Source organism: Neophocaena asiaeorientalis, unplaced genomic scaffold (assembly GCF_003031525.2).
Source record: "Neophocaena asiaeorientalis asiaeorientalis breed wild unplaced genomic scaffold, Neophocaena_asiaeorientalis_V1.1 scaffold191, whole genome shotgun sequence".
Lineage (NCBI taxonomy): Eukaryota > Metazoa > Chordata > Mammalia > Artiodactyla > Phocoenidae > Neophocaena > Neophocaena asiaeorientalis.
In genome coordinates, this window is record NW_020175105.1 from 6,174,872 (window position 1) to 6,195,820 (window position 20,949).

Here is a 20,949-nt window from a genome sequence, read left to right on the forward strand (position 1 = left end):
TCTTTTTTCTTTGAGGTGTGATCGACATACAAAAAGGTGAACATATGTAACGTCTACAACTTGATGAGTTCAGAAATCCATATACACCGTGAAGCCATCACCACAATATATGCCATAAACCTATCCATCACCTCCAAGCATTTCCTGCTGCCCTCTGAATTTGTGATGACACAACATAAGACCTCCACTCAGCAAAGGCGTGTGTATATGACACAGTGTTACTAACTATAGGTCCCACGCTGTACAGCAGATCTTAGGACTTATCTTACAGAACCGGAACTCTGTAAAAACTGGAACAGAACTCTAGATGTCCGACTGTCTCCCTATGGCGTGTGATGAATAGAGGGAGCCCGCCCACACTCTGGAGGTGGGAAGCCTGACGGGGCAGGTGGCACGCAGGGAGCCACGCGGCCACTGGCCCACCACACGGGCCCAAAGACAGGAGCTCAAGGAGCAGTGCCTCCCCAGCCCTGCAGAGTCCCTGGCGCCCCCTGCCCCCAAAGGGAAGGGAAACATCTCACATGTAATTTCAAAACAAGGAACGGGCCCGTGTCCCGAGGGAAACTTGAATTCACCCAGCACAGTATGTCTGAGGTTTAGGTAGTTAAAGCAGTGTTTTATAAGAATTAGGAAACCACGAATTCTTTCTGACCCTGGGGCACCACTCTGGGTACTGTTCCGTACATAGGCCAAATGTAACTTGTGCAGACATGTCTACAGCAGCACAATTAATAAGTACAATACTCATGAACGCACAGCAAACGCTTATTGAATGAACGAATGAAAAGCAAAACAAAAGAAAACAAATGATCAGCGAGGACAGACTATCTAAGCAAACCACCATTTAGTAACACGATTAATATTTAGTCCAGAAGCGTTAAGAATGTCACGGACAGTACAGTTTCTACATAAAAATGTACACATGAAATAATGTTTAGGAAAAAAAGAGCAAATAACGTGCTGCATACACATGCATAAAAGATGCCCCAAGAATTAGGTAAGAACAAGAGGTGACAGACACACAACACAGCAGACATTGCACTTATTATCAGCACAAATGCACAGTAAGGTTGATCATCAGAACTTAAATGAATGAACATGGCCTGAATTTTTTCTTCCAGCATATTCCGTGGCAGAGAACATGTAAACTGAAAGGAGGAGAGACAAGGACAGAGGGCTTGGCTGACCTGGAGTGGGGTTCGGGGGCTGCCTGGTGTAGGACACGTTGAACGCCGGCTCCTCGATCAGCGGCGGGGGGTACATGCGCCTCCGGATGAAGAAGCCGGCTCCACAGCAGAAGAGCACGCCCATCATCAGGAGGAACCTGGGCGAGAGCACAGGGTGAGGCCCCAGGCAGAGGCCCGGGCAGACGGCAGGGCTCCCTGGCTGGTCCTCCCCGACCACCTTCCCCCGGGACGGGCCCGGTGGAGCACACCAGGGAGACAGCTGGCTTGCAGAGCTCTGGGTGGCCCTGGATGGAGGCCACTCATGCTGAGAAGCTCTCGAAGTGAGCTTTCTGCTTCAAAAGCTCCAAATGGCCGTTGGCTTCAAAGGGCTGGTGCAATTACCTTCCTGACCTCAACTCGATATTTTAGTCAAAACGGGAGATGCCTTTTCAATCCAGTTTGAACACTACTGCTGGTCTTCACTGTCTCTTTCCCCCATTTTTCTTTACTGTCAAAGCAAGAAGAGTAAACACATGATCCTTTCTAGCAGTTTTCTCTCCATTATTATATGAACATCCATAAAAAATATTTTTTAAGTGCCCTTCCTAGAGCACTTCTTAATTATAGAGAAACTATAGGAATAGAGAAAAGGCTCACAGTCAATAAACAGGCTGTTTTTCAATCTCTAGGTTCTAAGTATGGCTGAACCTTCTACCATGACCCTACAGTCTAACGGACACAGAGCGGACGGCTAAGGATCGGACCTTTGTCCAAATCATCTAAGAATTCTCAGATGTATCACTGGCATTCAGTAAATAATGAATGAATGAATGACTCTTCCCACCTCACATTTGCACTATACCCGTTTTTCTAGAAACAGGGGGAGTCATTCTGAGAAGGGCCGAGTTGTCTGTTCCACACAGACATAACTGAGAAACTTGCCCATCTCTAAACTGATATGACGATGGGACTCACAGAACCTTCCAGAACCTCACTCAACACGCACACACACTCTTGTAAAGGATGCACACACAGCAGAGCTGGCCATGTCATGGTCTAAAGGCACCTGTCCACACACAAATGAAATTTAAGAAAAGAGGAGACAATAAAGCCTTCAAGAATAATTAACATAATGTTAAGGGTTAAATTAAGTCCATTAGTCAGTCAGTAAGCGTTTACCGGACAACCTTGGAACGCTGAACACGAACAAAGATCAGGGGCACCAGACAGGAAATGATTCAGGAAAAGGACTGAAATTGTGGCTTTCTGATCTCTCGTCTAATTCATTATTCATTCAACAAAAATTTTAAGCACCTGCCATGATCCCAGCACCAGTCTGTGCATTCCAGGGCATAAGACAGGTGGGGTCTCCCCCTCACTGAACTTGAGTTCTCATAGGGGAGGGGGACAGTAAACAACAAATTAACAAAAGTGTTTATTTACAACTCTGACAGTGCTAAGAAAAGCAAGGATGCAACATAGGTTCGGGGTGGGAGTGGCGGGTAAAATATACATAACACACAACTGTGTTCATCATTTCGAGGGTACAATTCAATGCAACAAGAGGGTTAACAAGGGCATCTGTCAGAGTGAGGAAGCTCCTTTTCCTTCAAAGCAACATCTGAGCTGAGCCTGAATGATGGAAAGAAAGAGACAAATTGAAGGGAAGGGAAGGAGCTTTCTTTCTGGGTGGAAAGAACAGCACAGGTGCTCCCACACGAAAAGCTGGGTGGGTGACAGACCCGGAGAGGACAGCTGTGAGCTGCAGATGGGGAGGGGGGTCAGAGGGGTGCAGTCTTGGGGAGCTAGAGGAATCCAAGGTGTGCAAAACAAGGCCCTCTCCGAAGTCAGATGCTGGAATCCAAAGGGGACAGCTTCATTTGGACTCCATGATAATCTTACGTTCAACCCTGGGTCCAACTCTAAACACCTGAGCAGAAAGGTAAAGCACAGGGAGGCTAAATGCACAAGAGGGTTTCCCTTCTCAGTAACACTACTGCTCACTCCCAAGGGACCAGGCTCTCTGGATTAGAAATGCAGAAGCCATACGAGATCTTGGTCTCTTCCATGAGACAAGCCAAAATGTTGGTTACACCGTCAAATGGAATACATATTTCTTCCTAGACAAATAAAAGTGATACACACCTCACACCGTGGACTGCTGGAGAGCACACAGGTGCAAGCAAATAAGAACAAAGTCACATGGCAGGAGACCAACTCCCGGCTTAGGGGGCAATCATCAGACTCATTCCTTACCGAAGCAGTAGTCTGAGAGAAACTAACAAGGGTGCAGGGGAATGAGCTTCTGGGAACAGCGGGAGGAAGCAGGGTGTCAGTGAGGGAAGGCGTGCCACGGTAAGAAAGCAGCTCTTGGAAGTGCTGTGAGTTACAGGACGATTGTTTCCTAGACATTCTCTTCCACTGCTAAGCGGGTCTGGGGAGCTTCCCTGGGATCAAGAGAGGAAGTTTGTGCCTTTTCTGTCATCAAAAGTAATCCGGTTTCTTCAATTCGTTTTTCCAGTCCCTTCCTGCCTCCGCCCCGCAGCACTTGGAACAGCAGTTCTCAGCTCCCAATGCAGGCCCCAGGCAGCAGCAGAGCCCCTGCAGATCCAGGGCCGACCTGCCCCAGCCCCCAGCCCCGCGGGAGCCCTGGCAGCAGGGCTGCACTCACCTGCCAGGCTGCACTCTGTTGCAGTGTGCTCTCCAACTCTACACCTTTTCTGATCCTGGGGATTTCATTAGACTATCCTGGTTAAAGATTACTTAAGATTTTAGAGCTGGCAGGGACTTCTGAAAGCATTCTCCTCCAAAACCTCTTGTGTTATGGTAAGGAGCCCAAATTCCTCCAGAGTCAAGTGGGACCAGCTTGGAGAGCCGCCCTCCTTACGTGCGATGCCCAGCTCCATCCTGCCAACCTCCTGCCTGCCCTGCAAAGCTGCCCCCACACCAGCTCCCCATCACCCCCTCACCAGGGGCATGCCTACGTCCCTGCCCTGCAATGTGCTGGGCCCTTCGCAGGGAAGGCCCTCTCTGAGGCCCGGTCAGAAGCTGTGCAGCTCTCTCCCCAACGTCTGTGGCATCAGAGGCTGCACGCTTTGTTTCCAGAACACTGGTCTAAAACTCTCCACGTGTCTAGACATCTGTCTGTTTCAGGAGCCCGGCTGCCGTGGGGCCTTCTCCATACCAGACACATAACTGAGAGAAGGAACCCATGGAGTGGAAACCCTGTGTCCTCTGACTTCAGCTGGGGCACCTCAGACTTGCATCTCAAGGTGCTCTCTGGCTGTATCCCCAGTTTAGAAGCTGCTATCTGGTATCAGAATCTCAACTCAAAGAACTCAACCAAACCTTCTGGTATCTGGCACCCCGACCTTGGAGACCTGCCCTCCTTCCACGGCTCTCATGAGATGCCTCTGTGTAGGGACCCACTGGCTCGCTGAGGTGCCCTGACCCTGACAAGTGACGCTGGCCAACAGCTCAGAAGCACCGGCTACCAGCTCAGGGAACGAACGCTTCCAGGGAAGGTCGACAGAAGCTGCTCTAGCAGCCAGGCCCTCAGAGCTCTCCTGGACTTTCCATTTTTCCTTCTTTCTAATCATGTGATGTCTAAACTTTGACACGTTTTCTTATTTTTAAGGAGCATTTCCACAATCTCATCATCATTCGTCTGGTGTTTCAAGCCAACCTGAAGCACGGCTGATCCCTTTCGGGACCCTCGACCACAAGGCCCCGGAGAGGCAAGTTCTGAGGGGGCGCGTGTGTAAAGCCAGGCAAAGCTCTGAAATGCCCCCTCCCCCGGCCCTCCTCACCCCAGCTTTGGTACCAGTCCCTTCCACCTTGATAGGTACACAGAGGGGTTAACATGTGGAAAATCTCAGGGTAAAAAAGTTCTCCTTCTATTACAGAGTTTGAGGCACTAGCAACTAGGAGGTGGGGAGAAGCCAACACCAGGGTGGCACTGTTCAGGGCCCGATGTGACAGGTGAGTCCAGCCCCCAAATGGCCAAAGCCCCATCAAGGAGGTGGTGATGGTGAGAACGAAAAGAGGGTCTCCTATTAAAGAAAACGTGGCAGGTGGAGTACCCACTTCCTGCTGACTTCCCTAATCAAACATTAGGAACAGCTGTCAGGAGGCAAAGGCAAAAATCTCACCAAAAATGCAAGTGTCTGCCACCACACGCTCTGGAAAGGCCTTAAAGTCTTTAGACGTCAGGAATGTCAGAACCTGAAACCCATGAAGAAGCTTAAACCTTAAAGCTGGGTCCTAATCCCTCACGGGGTTTGCCTCGAAGACTGTACCTCTGCAGTGGTGCAGAGGAGAGCGCGGCAGGCACAGGAAATGCCCTTTTGGTTTTAGGCAAATCCTTTCCCACACGTACTCTGCCATCTCTGTCATCTGAAGCCTATCTCTTATCTACAGAGTCAAATGAATCTTCAGACAAACCTCCAAACAGGCCTCCTCTGAGGTTGGCCACTCACGGGAGGTTCCTCTCCTTAGTGGAAACTCTGCATCCTATCCTTTTAGGACTCTGTCAGCTTTACTCCCTCATTCTCTCCCAAGGTCCAATCTTACAGACTCCAGACAGCTTTTCCAACTTCCCCCAGTAGAGCTGGAAGATGGGCAAGGATGCGGGCTGTCTGTCTGGAAAGTCAGGACTCAGCTGACACAATGCGAATACGGAAGATTTCCAGGCAGTGGAAACTTTATAACGAGATGGGCTGATTCTCTGATTAACACAACTGGCCTCAGCTCCGTTTCAGAAATCGGTGGAGGAGCCGCTGAAGGACCAGGCTTCTGTACAGTCCAGCTTCCAAAAGAGTAAGTCTTCTTTCCGAGCCACAAGTCTGTGGAAATGGGGACGAGTTTCTCCAAACTCCGTGAGCAGAAGTGCTTGACATGAAGCCAGCCCCAACGTACCTGCTTTCTTGAGGCCACCCAGAGACCACGGTGCCTCAGGGGGAGGTGATGTCACCTTGGCTGCGACAAACTGACCGGGCAGAGCCCTGGGGGAGGGCAGGGGGAGCAGATGAGACCAGGAAGAGTCGTGACCTACCAAAAATACCAGAGCCTCTGTATGGAGAGGGCACGCACACAGCACCTGGAGCCACAGCAGTCCTCGTAAGGGCGGCATCTGCGGGAGAGAGGGCACAGGCCGTCAGCATCCTGCGGAAGAAGGGCCAGAGCAGTCGGGAGGTCCAGGCAGACTTCAGTGCAAAGGACAGAACTGCCACCACTGCATTTTAGGAAACTAGCGGAGCTGTGGTAGTCCAAACGGGTGGCCCAAACGGAAGGCGCTGAGAGGGACAGTGTCATGCAAAGCACCTGTCTGCTACATATCCTGTGGGCAGAATCACAGTGGTTTCCTTCCGGGGAAGCCCTGTAACTGGATGACCAAACACCTGCATGAAACCAGAGGGGAGCGTCAGAGCGCTGTAGACCCTGCTCAGCGCTGACCCCCGTCAGAAGATGGGAATCTGTAACGACAAGGCCAGCGAGGTCGAGGGCAGAGGTTACGAAGTTAGACAAGTCAGGTGGTTTAGTCCTGGTCTTGCCACTTACCAGCTGCAGGACTTCTAGCAAGTTATTAAACCTCTGTGAACCTCAGTTTCCCCATAAGCAAAAGGGGTGGGTGGGCAGGAGCTCCTTACAGCGTTGTTTTAAGTCTGAAGGCCAGCGTCCTCGTGTGAACTGCTGACAAGGGCCAGGGCTCCTCACACCTGTCCTGCCCCCGCGATGCTGACACTCACAGCACTCAGCACCTTCCCTCCCCCAGAAGATCCCTGAGAAAGGCCCTCGCCCTCCGAGGGCAGGTCCAGAGCAGCCAGGGGCCAGGCTCCAAGTGGTTATTTTGGCCTCCTTCAATATTCCCACTCCTCTCCAGCCCCGCCTTCTTTATGAAAAGAGAGGAGCTGTGAAAACATCTGCACTTTGGTTTTCACAGAGACACTTTCACTAAAGCAATTTCAATCCAAGTGGCAGTGGACTGGGTGTGTGCGAGGGTGGGCAAGCCTGTTTCTCAATCATATTAAATGATCACAGAATTGTGATCTAGGTTCCCGGCAATTTTTTTCTTTTAAAAACGAAGTAGTTGGGAGAAATGCACAATTTGATCCAAGACCTTGGACACAATTTGCAGGTAATTCCAGTACAAATTGACTTGTTTTATGTAGAAAAATATGTAGAAAATAACTCCCTATAAAACATTAGTTAAGGGTTTCCCTGGTGGCGCAGTGGTTGAGAGTCCGCCTGCTGACGCAGGGGACGCGGGTTCGTGCCCCGGTCTGGGAAGACCCCACATGCCGCAGAGCGGCTGGGCCCGTGAGCTGTGGCCGCTGAGCCTGCGCGTCCGGAGCCTGTGCTCCGCAATGGGAGAGGCCACAACCGTGAGAGGCCCACGTACCGCAAAACAAAAACAAAACAAAACAAACAAACGAACAAACAAAAACATTAGTTAAGATGGAGAGTTATGAGTTACAATGGAACTCGGCACACCTGAGCTCCAGCGCTGCTTTTCCTTCTTTGGCTCCTAGGGCTTTACCTCTAGGTCTTTAAACACCCAGCACCCAATCACTGCTAAATCCTCTATCCTTTCAAGGACAAACTGAGCTGAGAGACCCCCACTGAACCACTGCCATCACACACACACACACACACACACACACACACACACACACACACGCTTCTCCACGTGATCAGACGTTTCCCGCCCATTCCTCCCACAGTCTATGAATATCTCATGATTTTGAAGAGATGCTCCAATAAGCTGGTGACACAAGCTAATCTGCTTAACTTGACTTAACCAACCAAGATCTAGCAGAGCACTGAAGTGTGCGCTTCAAAACACTACTGGTTCCCACAACCCATGCATCTAACAAAAAGTCACTGAAGTGCCACTCTGAACTCGGTCTGTGCTGGGTCCTGGGGGTGGAGCAATGAAAACCCAAACAGAAGTCCCTGCCATGGAGGAGCTTTCTTTCTAGAAGAGGGAGACAAACGACAAGCAAGAAAAACATGAACTGGGTTAGATGGCAGTAAGTCCCACCGCGGTGAAAAATAAAGCAGAAGCCGGCGGATCAATAGCTCGGGGGAGGGAGTGGTGGATGATACAGTTTAAGACCAGGTGTCAGGGATGATTCACTGAGAGGGTGACATATGACCACTCAGAGATCCAGCCTGGCTATGATGTGGGCCAGCACAAGGGCCTCAGTGCGGGGAGAGGAGCGCTGGCTCCAGGGTGGCTGGTCCGCTGGCCCTCCAGCTGCATTGTGGAGAGGAAGGCTAGGTACAGAGTGGAAGACAAAATGAAATGCCCGGCGTAGGGCAGTCAGGGCGTCTAGGCCAGGGCTGGACCAGCAGTGCATGAACCGCATCATCTGCTAACACCACGTACAGCACCGTCCACAGGAACTCCTTGGTGTGTGCGGGTGTGTGTGCATGTGTGTAGAGGGAGTGGGGGAGCGCTCAAGGGAGATGTGGACTTCTCCCTTTTAGCTTATGTGGAGTTCGGACAATTAATTGTAAACAAAAAGAGATGGGACTGTTTCCGATCATGAACTTGCAAAGACAAGCGTCCTTAGCAACTATGTTAGATTCATGATAAATGTGATAATGTGGTAGAGAGAATTCAAAGAGGGCCCCCAGATTCCTGCCCCCCCCAGAGTACATGGCCTGCATGATCTCCTGCCCTTAAATGTGGAGGGTCCTGTGAATATGATGGGATGGCCACTCCCATGATTATGGAACATTACATAAGGTGGTATGTTGTGTAAGACGGCTGTAGCAGACCGGGGGCTCTCCTGCTGGCTTGAAGAAGAGAGCTAGGACTAAGGGTGATCTCCAAGAGTTGGGTGCAACCCCCAGCCAGTCAGCAAGGAAACTGGGACTTCAGTCCTACAACCTCAAGGACAGGAATTCTGCCATCAACCTGAACGAATTTACAAGAGGACCCTAAGCTCCAAAAGAGGGCACAACCCAGCCACCTCTTGGTTTCAGCTTTGTGATACCTGGAGCAAGGGACCCAACGGTGCTGTGCCAGACTTGTTATCTATAGGACTTGTAAGATAATAAATACATGTGGCTTCAATCTGCTTAGTCTGTAGTGATTTATTACTCAGCAATGGAGAACTCATACAAATGAGAACGAAGGTTATAGGCTTTGGTCACATCCTACATTCTAGATGGCAGGTCAGTGCTTCACAATTGTCTCATTTAACACACAAGGTAAACATTATCAACCCCATGTTTGAAATAAGCTCAGAAAACAAGGCGCTAGGGATGTCACGCCTCCTCTCAGCCCAGGTCACTGTCTGCTGAAGCCAAGAAAGGATTTGGTCAGTATTTCAGGAAGGCATTTTGCATAGACACTGCCTCTTCAGTGACACTGAGTCTTCTGTCGCCAAAGGGCCACTTTCTCAGATCCCACTTGATATTCCTATTCTTCCAGGGCTCTGCTTAACAAGCTGCTGTGGACATCAGCACGAGGGTGTGTCGTGACTGTGCTCATGAACGGTGACCGTGTAAGACTCCACAACCATTTAGCTCATGCGAATAAACCAACTGGAGAGGACTAAGAAGGGCAGTGGAGGGATGCCTACGAAAGTGAAAGGGGGTGAGAAGGTGTAGAGGGGAAGGTGATGTTTAATGTGGCAGAATTTAAAGTTTCCCAGAAAGCAAACCAAGCCCAGAAGAAACAGGAGGGAAAGATGGGAATTCAGCAAGACCATGGTAACAGACAATGTGAAGGAAGCATAGAATCCTTGGGTAAATGGCAGGAGGTCCTTGGGATGGAGCCACAGACAGAAATTCAGCAACTTTTTTTTTTGCGGTACGCAGGCCTCTCACTGTTGTGGCCTCTCCCGTTGTGGAGCACAGGCTCCGGCCATGGCTCACGGGCCCAGCCGCTCCGCGGCACATGGGATCTTCCCGGACCGGGGCACGAACCCGTGTCCCCCGCATCGGCAGGCGGACTCTCAACCACTGCACCACCAGGGAAGCCCCAGCAACCACGCTTTAATAATGCCTGAAGGGGTTCTTCCTTTAACTTGGAACTGCATATTGGCCAAATCGCCTACACCATTCCATGCCAAGAACGCTCTACAATTAGTAGACGATAACGTAAGCATGAAGACAGAACTAGCTTAGTAAGATGTGACATCGGGTAAAAGTATGGTGTTGATTTGGGAAGCACTACCAAAGTTCCCACAATATTATACAACAGAACAGTGTTTTCAACTATCGTGACCCACTAGTCACGATATGATTATGAAATCAAGTTATTGGGTTGTGACACGTATTTTACAAAGGTAAAGATCTTTTTTTAAAAATCAGAGGGCAATCCCACAAAAGAAGTGTTCTGTGAAACGTACGTTTTGGTCACACATACAGCCACACAGATATACGTATTCCTTCAAAGCTACTGTTGTGGAGGCCCCAGGTCAAAAGCGGACAGGCTCAAATTTCTGTTGTATCTAGATGGGCTTCTTTCATCCTCCTGGTAGGTTCTGGGCAGCTGCAGGTCCAAGTCCCCTGACTAGCAGATCACTTCCTGCTGTCAGTGGTGCTGGGCTAAGGGTTCTTTCTGGTCCCCCATGACTTCTGCCTGGGTGACACTGGGTCAGACGGCTGTTGCATTTTTGCTCCTAATTCTACTAGATGACCTGCAGTGATCAAATTCTAGAAGATGCAACTCTCGTTCCCTCTCCGGTGGGAATGCCCCCACTCATCTGCCTACTATCAACAGCTCTCAATGAGGGCGGGAGGTGGCTGCAGGGGATGGAGAACGCGGATGGCAGACATCTGCAGCTTAGGAGCAGAGAGACTGTGATCTTCCCAACTCAGAACAATTTCTCTCCCATTGTTGTACCACTTTTACTACCAAGATGTTTCCCAGAGAGTAGCTTGGCCCTGACTATGATTAGAGCTGCCCAGCTCTGGGTACAGTGAGGGCTGAAGGGCACCTGGAGTCCATTCCAGCCTGGCAACTGTGAACTTGGTATAAAACAGGAAAGCAGATACAGGGATAAACATTTAGTGAGGTTTTCTTTTCTTTTCTTTTCTTTTTTTTTTTTCTCTTTTCTTTTTTGTATGTGGGAAACTCTGGAGACCACGCTCAGAAGCTTTGGGAGGTGATGGGAGACACTGGTGATGCAGAGGGATGTTTTCATGACTGAACTGTGTCTCCTCAAAATGCCCATGTTGAAGCCCTTACCCTCAGTGTGACTGTATCTAAAGATGGGACCTTTAAAGAGGTAAATAAGGCTAAATGAGGCCATAAGGGTGGGACCCTAATTTGTTAAAACACGTCCCTTCAGAGTTATATTCATAAGGAAACATTTGCTGCTTTGAAACCTAAGCCCCTGCAGCATACTACAGTGTTCCCATGTTAGAAGAAGCACACAACACAAGGATCTCCACAAGCTTTTAAACGTATGTAGAGCCTCCTGTCTCGAATTACACACACACACACACACACACACACACACGCACCTCAGCCTAAGAATGAAGATTATAAGTATGCTGATTTTTATACAATGGAATACACTCAGCCATAAGAAAGAATGAAACAATGCCATTTGCAGCGACACGGAAGGACCTAGAGATGATGATACTAAGTGAAGTAAGTCAGACAAAGAAAGACAAAAATCATATGATATCACTTATATGTGGAATCTAAAATATGACACAGATGAACTTACTTATGAAACAGAAACAGACTCACAGACATAGAAGACAAACTTACGGTTACCGAAGGGGAAAGGGGGTGAGGGAGGGACACAAACTAGCAGATACAAACTACTATGTACAAAATGTAAACAACAAGGTCCTACCATACAGCACAGGGAACTATATTCAATATCCTGTAATAAACCACAATGGAAAAGAATATGAAAAAGAATATGTATATGTATAACTGAATCACTTTGCTGAAACTGACACATTGTAAGTCAACTACACTTCAATAAAAAAATGAAAAAAATAAAAACATTTTTTAAGAAAGTATATCGATTTTGAGTTCCTAATTCAAATTACTTCCCGCAGGCAAGATTCAATATCTAAGTGCTCTACCTCTCACTTTTCTGGATCCAAATTTGGAACACCAGCAGAAACGTGCATTGTCAACTGGTTATCCGCTTTCTTTTCTCAAAACAGAGTGTCCTTTACGCTCTCTTGTTTAGCTGAAGACCCATGCACCCCAAGCACACTTGTGGCCCATGTGCAGTCCTGGCCTGGCGCCCGATGTGGATGCTGGGCAGTGCCAACCACTCGAAGGGGCACGCAGTTACCCGTGGGGTGACACTGTCACCCCCCTTCTCTCTGCTGCTTTCTTCCAATGAACCTGTTGGTAAATTGGGGCCCTAAGCACACACCTGCTGACATTCCAAACAGCTGTAATTCTGAAAAGAATGTTAAAAGTAGCCAACATTAGCAGGCAGTCTAGCTACTAAATAAGTCATCATCCAACACACCAGGTCTATTGCTCCCAGTGCCCAAGCCTTGAGATGGCACTGGTGTTCCAAAGGATGGCTGAAGACTGACTAAGCCCGTGACCTTCACTGTGCTGCATGCAGAACAAATCAGGATGGAGACAACAGAACTGAATTTTCCTTCTCGTTCTACTCTGTGTGCCAGACCCTCAAACTTGCAGTAGAAAGGACATTGCTTTTAACTACTAAATCTACTCCCGGACATATCTAATTATAGGTCTAGGAGTCTGAAACACACACGCCTGCTTTAGAAGAGTGAAAAGAGCATGTACATTAGCAGAAATGGGTCCCTGGAGTTGCTTCCTATCAAGCAAGTATTCTCCACCGTATCCCAGGATCCAAACACACACTTCTGATAAGGTAAGAAAACGAACGGTCCACTCTGAGCAGGTGTGAATTTGTAATTGGGTACATCACACAGGTAAAATCAGGGTGTGTAGCCTTTCCCCCCCAGGATATGAAAGGTGATGTGGTTCTGACGATGCTTGTGTCTAGAAGTATATCTGCCACAAGTTAAGATTAAATGCAAATATAACAGGATGGCCCCTTTGGCAGTTTGCGGAGCCTAAGAAGTAAGCACATGCCGTCTCGGCACTGCCCAGGAGGGGAGCGGTCTGCCCACCACACACATCCATTCTTAGCCTTCGAGTCACATAAGTCTCAGGAATAGAGAAAGACAGCGCATCAAGTCAGGGAGTGTCCAATGTTAATAAAGTTACAAACTCTCTTAAAAAAAATGGCCAACTGTTGCTAAGTAGAGTTTTTCATGTGGCATAAAATGGTCACTTATATTTAAACCGATTCATGGAAAATCAACTCAGCATCTAGTAGAGCAACTAAACTATGAGTCGAGTCTTCAGGGTGGAAGCCTAGAGATGGAGTTTATGGGGGATGGATTTTTTTTTTTTTTTTTTTTTTTTGGTGTTAAAGAACGGGACATGGCTGAAACAGAAAACTTCAGGGTTCTAAGTAAATTCCCATCAACCCCATCTCATGCACGAGGCCAATCCTTCCTGCACCTTCTGGGTTAAGTCTCAGCGGACCATGCTCTCCCTTCTATGTATCAGCCAGGACATTTTTTTTTTCCTGTCCAATCCCCAGTTTCTTAGCTTGATGGTTGGTCTGGTCTCCTCAATTATATACCGTATGGATCTTGATACCTGGACCTGCTTCTTACGCTGCTTTTATTGTCATCTGCCTTTTCCAAGGCAGGTGCTTAAAGAAGGCTTCCTGAGTTAGAATCAGGAAGTATATTCAAGGTTATCAGAGATTTCCAATTAATCTGTGAGAAACTGGGCTCCTTGAAAAAACTAAACACAGCCCCACAAGGTCAGAGAAAATTCCAAAAGGGAAGTGAAATTCAGGGGCAGCGCCGAGGTTGGCCAGTCCCTCAGCCATACGACACCCTTGGCAGGTGTCCCCTAAGAGCCTGAAGAGCTCTGTCCCTCCTGCCTTGTAGGGAGGAACTCACCCCCAGCACATCCTTGACTCACCTTCCCTCTTGACCACCCCACCAGAGGCTGCCCACACCTCCCATGGCCGTTCCAGCAAGAGCCAGTCCTTCAACATCAGAAGTGGTTCTCATGTTTCTGGAACCTTCTCTCCTCCAGGAAAGCATGCCCAGTTCGGGTAAAATCTTGGTTCCCCATGCTCAGGAAAAATGCCCATTCACTCTCACGACTGCAGCCTTAGACAGTATTAACATTTTTAGCAACCATAACACAGCTGAGTCAGAAGGAACTTTCTGTCAACTAAACTTCCAAGCTTTTCTGAGTCAGTAAGTTTTATCTTCCCATCCTGGACTGGTACAGGGCTTAGGGATCTAAACAGAGGATCTTACAGTTATCCATTACAACATTTAAACGTGTGGAATCTGGCTCATTATTTTAGCCAGTCAGAATGGGATCCTCATTCTGTCACTCAAGGCACTCCTAGCTTTCTGTCACTTAAATGAAGAATCAAGCTTTGTTGGGACCCAGGAGTGCCGAACACATCCAGCCAATTCTACTCCTCCTCTCTGCAATGATCACATGGTGATGACTTAGCACGGCAGTGTCCACAGACAGCCCCACGGTAAGGTCAGGTGCAGAACAAGGCTTGGGCCTGAACAGAAAGTGGAATCTTTTCACATCCTGAACCATAATCCGGAATCCGAGATCTTCCCAAAGTCTGACAGGCTGCCTGGAGTAAGCAAATCAACGGAAGAGAATGAGAGGTCACTCCACATAGAGAGTCCTGGCCTAGCTGCATGGCAAGTCAGAGAGGAGACAGCCAGCAGTGTAGGCAGAAAGGGAGGGCCCTGCAGCAGGAGAGGGGGGACATGCACCCAGGCACGTGGCCCAAACACCACCAGGTGCCCTCTGATCAGCTGTCTCGGACAGATCAGTTCACTGCCTGGATATAAAGAAAGCAGAAGTGAATCTTATGGTATTTGAATTATATATTAATTTTAAAAGAGGAAGGAAGGGGCTTCCCTGGTGGCACAGTGGTTGAGAGTCCGCCTGTCGACGCAGGGGACGCGGGTTCGTGCCCTGGTCCGGGAAGATCCCACATGCCGCAGAGTGGCTGGGCCCGTGAGCCATGGCCGCTGAGCCTGCGCGTCCGGAGCCTGTGCTCCGCAACGGGAGAGGCCACAACAGTGAGAGGCCCGCATACCGCAAAAAAAAAAAAAAAAAAAATGAGGAAGGAAGGAAAGGAGGGAGGGAGAGGGAGAAAGAAGGAAAGGAAAGGTAAAGAAAAAGAAAAGAGATGGAGGGCTTCTCTGGTGGCGCAGTGGTTACGAATCTGTCTGCCAATTCAGGGGACACAGGTTCGAGCCCTGGTCCAGGAAGATCCCACATGCCGCGGAGCAACTAAGCCCACGCGCCACAACTACTGAACCTGCGCTCTAGAGCCTGCGCACCTGGAGCCCGTGCTCCGCCACAAGAGAAGCCACGCACCGCAATGAAGAGCAGCCCCCGCTCGCCACAACTAGAGAGAGCCCGTGCACAGCAACGAAGACCCAATGCAGCCGAAAATAAATAAACAAAATAAATAAAATTTTTAAAAAACTTTGAAAAAGAAAGAGCTGGATGCGATACCCCTCTCTCTACAACCTGAGAATGTGACTGCTACAGCATGCCTTCCACATTTTCATTCAAATCAATTATAAAATAGTGATGATGAAGCCAATGGTCAATTCCATTAAAGACCTTCCTTCCATGGTGGTATTTTACTAATTGTACTTTTATAGGTACGGCTATTACACTAGCCACAAATCTACCTAACTGGCCTGTTTGTTTAGACCAGACTTTCTATCTTATCAGCTGAAATACGGAGTGAGTTGCTATTAAATGTCTTCATGCACCTCGGGCACACTGTCAAGCCACAGATCTCCCCGTCTCACGGTCCCATCGAAAACATGAGCCCAACCTCACAGGACATTAACAGGCAAACCCAAATTAGTTCCAAATGATCACAAAAGGCCCCTTTACTAATCTCTTTTAGATGATTCTCCCGAAGCCTTCACGGAGGTTCCCTACCACTCTGCGCTGGGTGATGAGCCCGCTTTTCATCTTTCGCACGTGCGCTGTTAAAATCTCACCCCAGTAGGCTGCTTGCTTCCTTAGCGTACTGACATCCTGGGAATTCCCGCCTCTTCCCTCCTTAAACTAGGTCTCTGTGATCTTCATGACATTTCGGGTTTCCCACTAATTCCCCGAAGCACTCTTCCCGTTCAGATGGATATCAATGTGCCACAGCCACCTCTTTCCCAATATTGAGTCTATCGTCCTAAAATATACTACTCACCACCAATTCTACCTTCCTATAACAAGCTTTTAAAATATTATTTAATGTTTCAGTATTTATTTATTTTTAGCCTTATTACGGCCTAACATGGCAGACCATCTCTCCAGCCTTTCCTTAAGGGCCCAAACCTGCCATGGGAAAGTTCTCCGTTTGAACGAAGTAGCAGAACCCTCCACCTGTGGGCGTATAACAGGAAAGGAGGCAGCCCGGGAGGAACCCCTGCAGCTTCAGGTGGTCACTCTGTGACGAGCACTCTGGAAAGCAGTGGTTCTCGACCCTGGCTCACATCCCAATTACTGGGCAGCTTTAAGACACGCCTCTGCCTGTGGGTTGGTAATCGCTCCTCAGGTGAGTCTAGGACACAGCCGGGACGGAGAACCACCCGCCTGTCGGTGTTTCCTCTCGGGGCACCCGGCAGGAACATAGCAGGGGAGGAGACGCTGTTTTGGCTTTCCTGATCGTTTTTTTTAAAAAACAGTTCTACTGATGTATAATCGATATACAAAGAACTGTACGTATTTAATAGGTACAGTATGTCGAGTTTGGACACACACAAACCCGTGACACCATCATCACACAAGAGGTAATAGACATATTCTCATAAGTTTCAATATTGAATATCTGTGAGAAAAAGTCATTTCAAAAGAACTTTCGGGCTTCCCTGGTGGCACAGTGGTTAAGAATCCGCCTGCCAGTGCAGGGGACACGGGTTCGAGCCCTGGCCCAGGAAGATCCCACATGCCGCGGAGCAACTAAGCCCATACGCCACAACTACCGAGCCTGTGCTCTAGAGCCCGTGAGCCACAACTACTGAGCCCACGTGCCACAACTACTGAAGCCCATGCACCTAGAGCCCGTGCTCCACAGCAAGAGAAGCCACTGCAATGAGAAGCCCACGCACCACAACGAAGAGTAGCCCCCACTCACCGCAACTAGAGAAAGCCGGCGCGCAGCCACAAAGACCCAACGCAGCCAAAAATAAATATATTAAATAAATAAAATTTTTTTAAAAAAAGAACTTTCATCTCTCCAATCACAGGTTTTTAGACCTTATACGTGTCTGGCTGTCAAGTCAAAAACTTCACAGATCTGAGGATGAATTGACGGTTCTTTCTGTCAACCTCAGCTGACAATTCTTATGTCAGAATATTTTCCTTCCAGTCTGACCTGATTTCCCTGACAGGCGGGGATGTGCCCGTCTGTGGAAACAGATAGAGTTTGATGACCTTTTAACACTTCATGGCAAAGTCACACATCTATGGGCTCTAAAGAGGGGACCACAGTGGCTCTGATGAGAACTGACCTTGAGCCTTTGGGGGTTGGGAGGACAGGTGCCCTGGGAGTCATTCCTCCAGAGACACATCTTTTACCAGAAAACATCTCAAACTGGAATAAACCTAAATTGCTTGTACTTATGGGATTTACATAGGGAAATTCCACTCTACTTCTTCCACGGAGAAAGTATTATAAGTGGTTACTATAAGCCCTAAAATTAAAAGACCAAATGGGTTAGAAAGTGCTCATTTCCTTGCCATTTTAACCCTTGAAAAGCTGCTGCCTCCAAGTCCAGCTGCCCCCGGAGCTGAGTGAGCGGACGAGGAAAGATGGCCTAGACACTTTCCCATGACTGCTGACCTTGGCTGGCTCCAGATTTTGAAACCCTGCCCTTGTGTTTCTGGGGTAGAGGTTTCTCCTCTTCCTCCTTTCAGTAAATTGATGATCATTTAATATCAGTTCTATTCAACTCTAACCTGGAAAACAAGAAACTTATCCTTCTATAGCTTGGGTTGATTAAGCCTTAGGTTAAAAAATAAACGCTGGTCAGTGAGGTAATACTGAACATGAAAAACAGAAGTCCTCCTGTGGTCTTATAGAATTGAAACCTGACACTAGGTTTCATTTCAGTGAAATAACACAAGTAAGGCAAACATAAATGGCATGATGAGTGTGGCCATGAGCTCTGGAAAGCAGACAGATTCCAGTCCCCGTTAGCTCAAAAATCTAGAAACCTGGATTCAGGCTGACACCCGGCTGACTTTCTCAGCTTGACTTTTACTTGAGTTGGTTTAACTTTCCTTACCTGCTCAGAACTCTCAAATCTACATTCTGTCCGTGGACCCTCCTGAGCTGCAGAAGCAAAGCCCCACTGCCTGGATGCTCTGCAAGAACTTCAACTCACCGCCCCCCTCTCCCCCTTCTGCGAAACCCCTCGCTGAACCCGTTCTCTGCACCCTCTCTCACTGTCTGCCAAGCAGAGACCACTCTTCAGCCCCACACTGATGCTTCTGAGAGACACTGGAGCCCACTGACTGGTCTCTCAGCCCATCTTCACTGAAAGAGACCCTCCACACTGTGCCCTTACTACACAGCAACCTCCTTAGCTCCAGTCTCCACCTCCCAGCCCAGTGCTGTGCCAGCAGCCTTCTGAGAGGCCAAGCTGGCGCTGTCACCTTGCTTTGTGCAGAAGGAAGTCTCAGCTGCTCAGAAGGACATTCAAGGCCCCTCCCCGTCCTTATTCATCTCAGCCCCTGCCGTAGGCAGGGCAGCCTACACTCCAGCCTTGTGCTGCCCCAAATACACTCTCACTAGAGCCTCTGAAACTGCTCGTCAGCCGTCAAAGATCAGCTCTGTGAGGTCTTTCTCAGCACCATCCCCTCGTCCTCCCCGCCAGGCCAGGATCCTCCCTTTGCTGGGTCTCCAGCTCTGACCACGTACAATATTTGTTCACTGTTAAAGGCATCTATAGATCCGCCACCAGACCATGAGCTCAAGAGCAATCCTATCTCATTCCTCTATGTATAGCCCAGGTGCCTACCGTGGTTCCCGGCACATCATATGTGTTTGCCTTCAGCGGAAGTGATGTCGCAGCAGGAAGAGACTCCCTAGGATGAGACAACACATAACTAACAAGAACCCAGAGTACAAAGCGTCCTCTGATTACGGTGTTACACGCGGTGGTGCTGAGGACGGTCGAAAGCAGCCGCTCTCACACCCTGATGGCCGATTATATCATGACAACGTTTGGGAAACTAACAGCATTTATTAAAATACGAGACAAGCATAACCTTTGCTTCAGCAATTCTATTTCTGCAAATCCATCTCACAACAAAATGAGTTCTAGTACGTGTAGGAAGATGTTTAGCGAGTACGGGGACGTATCAGAATCCTTTCTCCAAGCTCCGGGGACCAGATATGTGGAGACTGAGAACTGTCTGGACTCGTGAAGTATAAGATATGTAACCACGTGCTATATAACATTACCAGCAGAAATCTGCACTGAAATACACAAAACATCTGTTAAAGTTCTCAAACAAGAAGGCCGTTAGCCTGAGGGGGCTCTGACAGGTGCGTTGCCTTTGGAAGCAAACTGAAACCTAAGGCAGAGTGGAGTGTGAATGCCTCACATTGGGAAGGAAACCAATGACCAACAGCCAACAGGACTTTCCCAGACTAGGCAATCTCTTAAACTGTAGCCAATCAAATCACTTCCTTGTTTGATTCTCTATAAACACCTCGCCCCTGGCTTCTGGCGGTGGAATGCTCGTCACTGCCCAATGTGAATTGATGTCTCCTCAGATAAACTCCTGAAAACGTTAATATGCCTCAAACACAAACGTTAATATGTGTTTTAGCACATCCTACTAAATGGAATTCTAAAAAGAATTTTAAAAGCCTCGTGTTGTCCAAATCCATTCCTACCAATTATTAAAAAATTTGTTTATGATCACTGTCTCAAATTCTGGAACAACAGGTAAGGATATGCAGACCTTCAGTGGTAAAAACAAAACAAAAGTGGCACTACCTGAATGTACAATGATTATAACGGAATGTGTAAATGAACTATGGTACCTCCCCAGGGAACACTCTGTCATTAAGAAAAGCAATGAGGTGGCTGTGTATACTGATTTAGAAGCAGATTTATAATCTATAGTTAAGGGGAAAAAATCCAGTTACAGAATATATAGAGAAACATGACATTTTAGAGGCTGTCTTAGTCTGTTCCGGCTGCTGTAACAAAATACCACCGGCTTACAAACAACATAAATTTACTTCTCACAGTTCTGGGGGCTGGGAGGTCCAAGATCAAGCTCACGGTCGTGTTTTGGTGAGGGCCCCCTTCTGGTTCACAGTCTGTGTCCTCACGTGGTGGATGGCGCAAGGGAGCCCTCTGGAGGCTCTTTTACAAGAGCACGAATCCCATTTACAAAGGCTCCACCCTCAGGACCTCAGCTCCTCCCAAAGTCCTTACTTCCTAATACTACCACCTTTGGGGGTTAGGACTCCACATGTGAATTTTGGGGGGACACAAATATTCAGACCACAACAGGAGTCTAGCGATCCGAAAGGGGGATGACGGCGAAACCTTTCTCTCTGTTCTAAGGACACGAAAATGCCCCCAACTTACACCAGCAGTCTTCAGTGAGAAGCCCGACACAAGGAGTGAGGGAGGAGAAAAATTCTTCTTTAGAGTATCTGTCCCCAGACCAGACACCTCCCCCTCCCCAGGCTGC

The 20,949-nt window shown here is 48.4% G+C and overlaps 1 protein-coding gene across 3 annotated transcripts in view; it reads right to left on the reverse strand.

The window, feature by feature from the left end:
• VOPP1 (VOPP1 WW domain binding protein) overlaps positions 1 to 20,949 on the reverse strand; it is a 109,021-nt gene that overhangs the window by 25,289 nt on the left and 62,783 nt on the right. For 2 of the 3 annotated variants that reach the window (XM_024764365.1, XM_024764367.1), the window contains 2 exons: positions 6,220 to 6,297; positions 1,188 to 1,324 (listed from right to left, as the gene is read on the reverse strand). In XM_024764365.1, the coding sequence (XP_024620133.1) occupies positions 1,188 to 1,324; positions 6,220 to 6,297 (215 nt within the window). Of the gene's footprint in view, positions 1 to 1,187; positions 1,325 to 6,219; positions 6,298 to 19,253; positions 19,321 to 20,949 lie in introns of all 3 variants that reach the window. The other variant, XM_024764366.1, reaches the window with a different exon arrangement.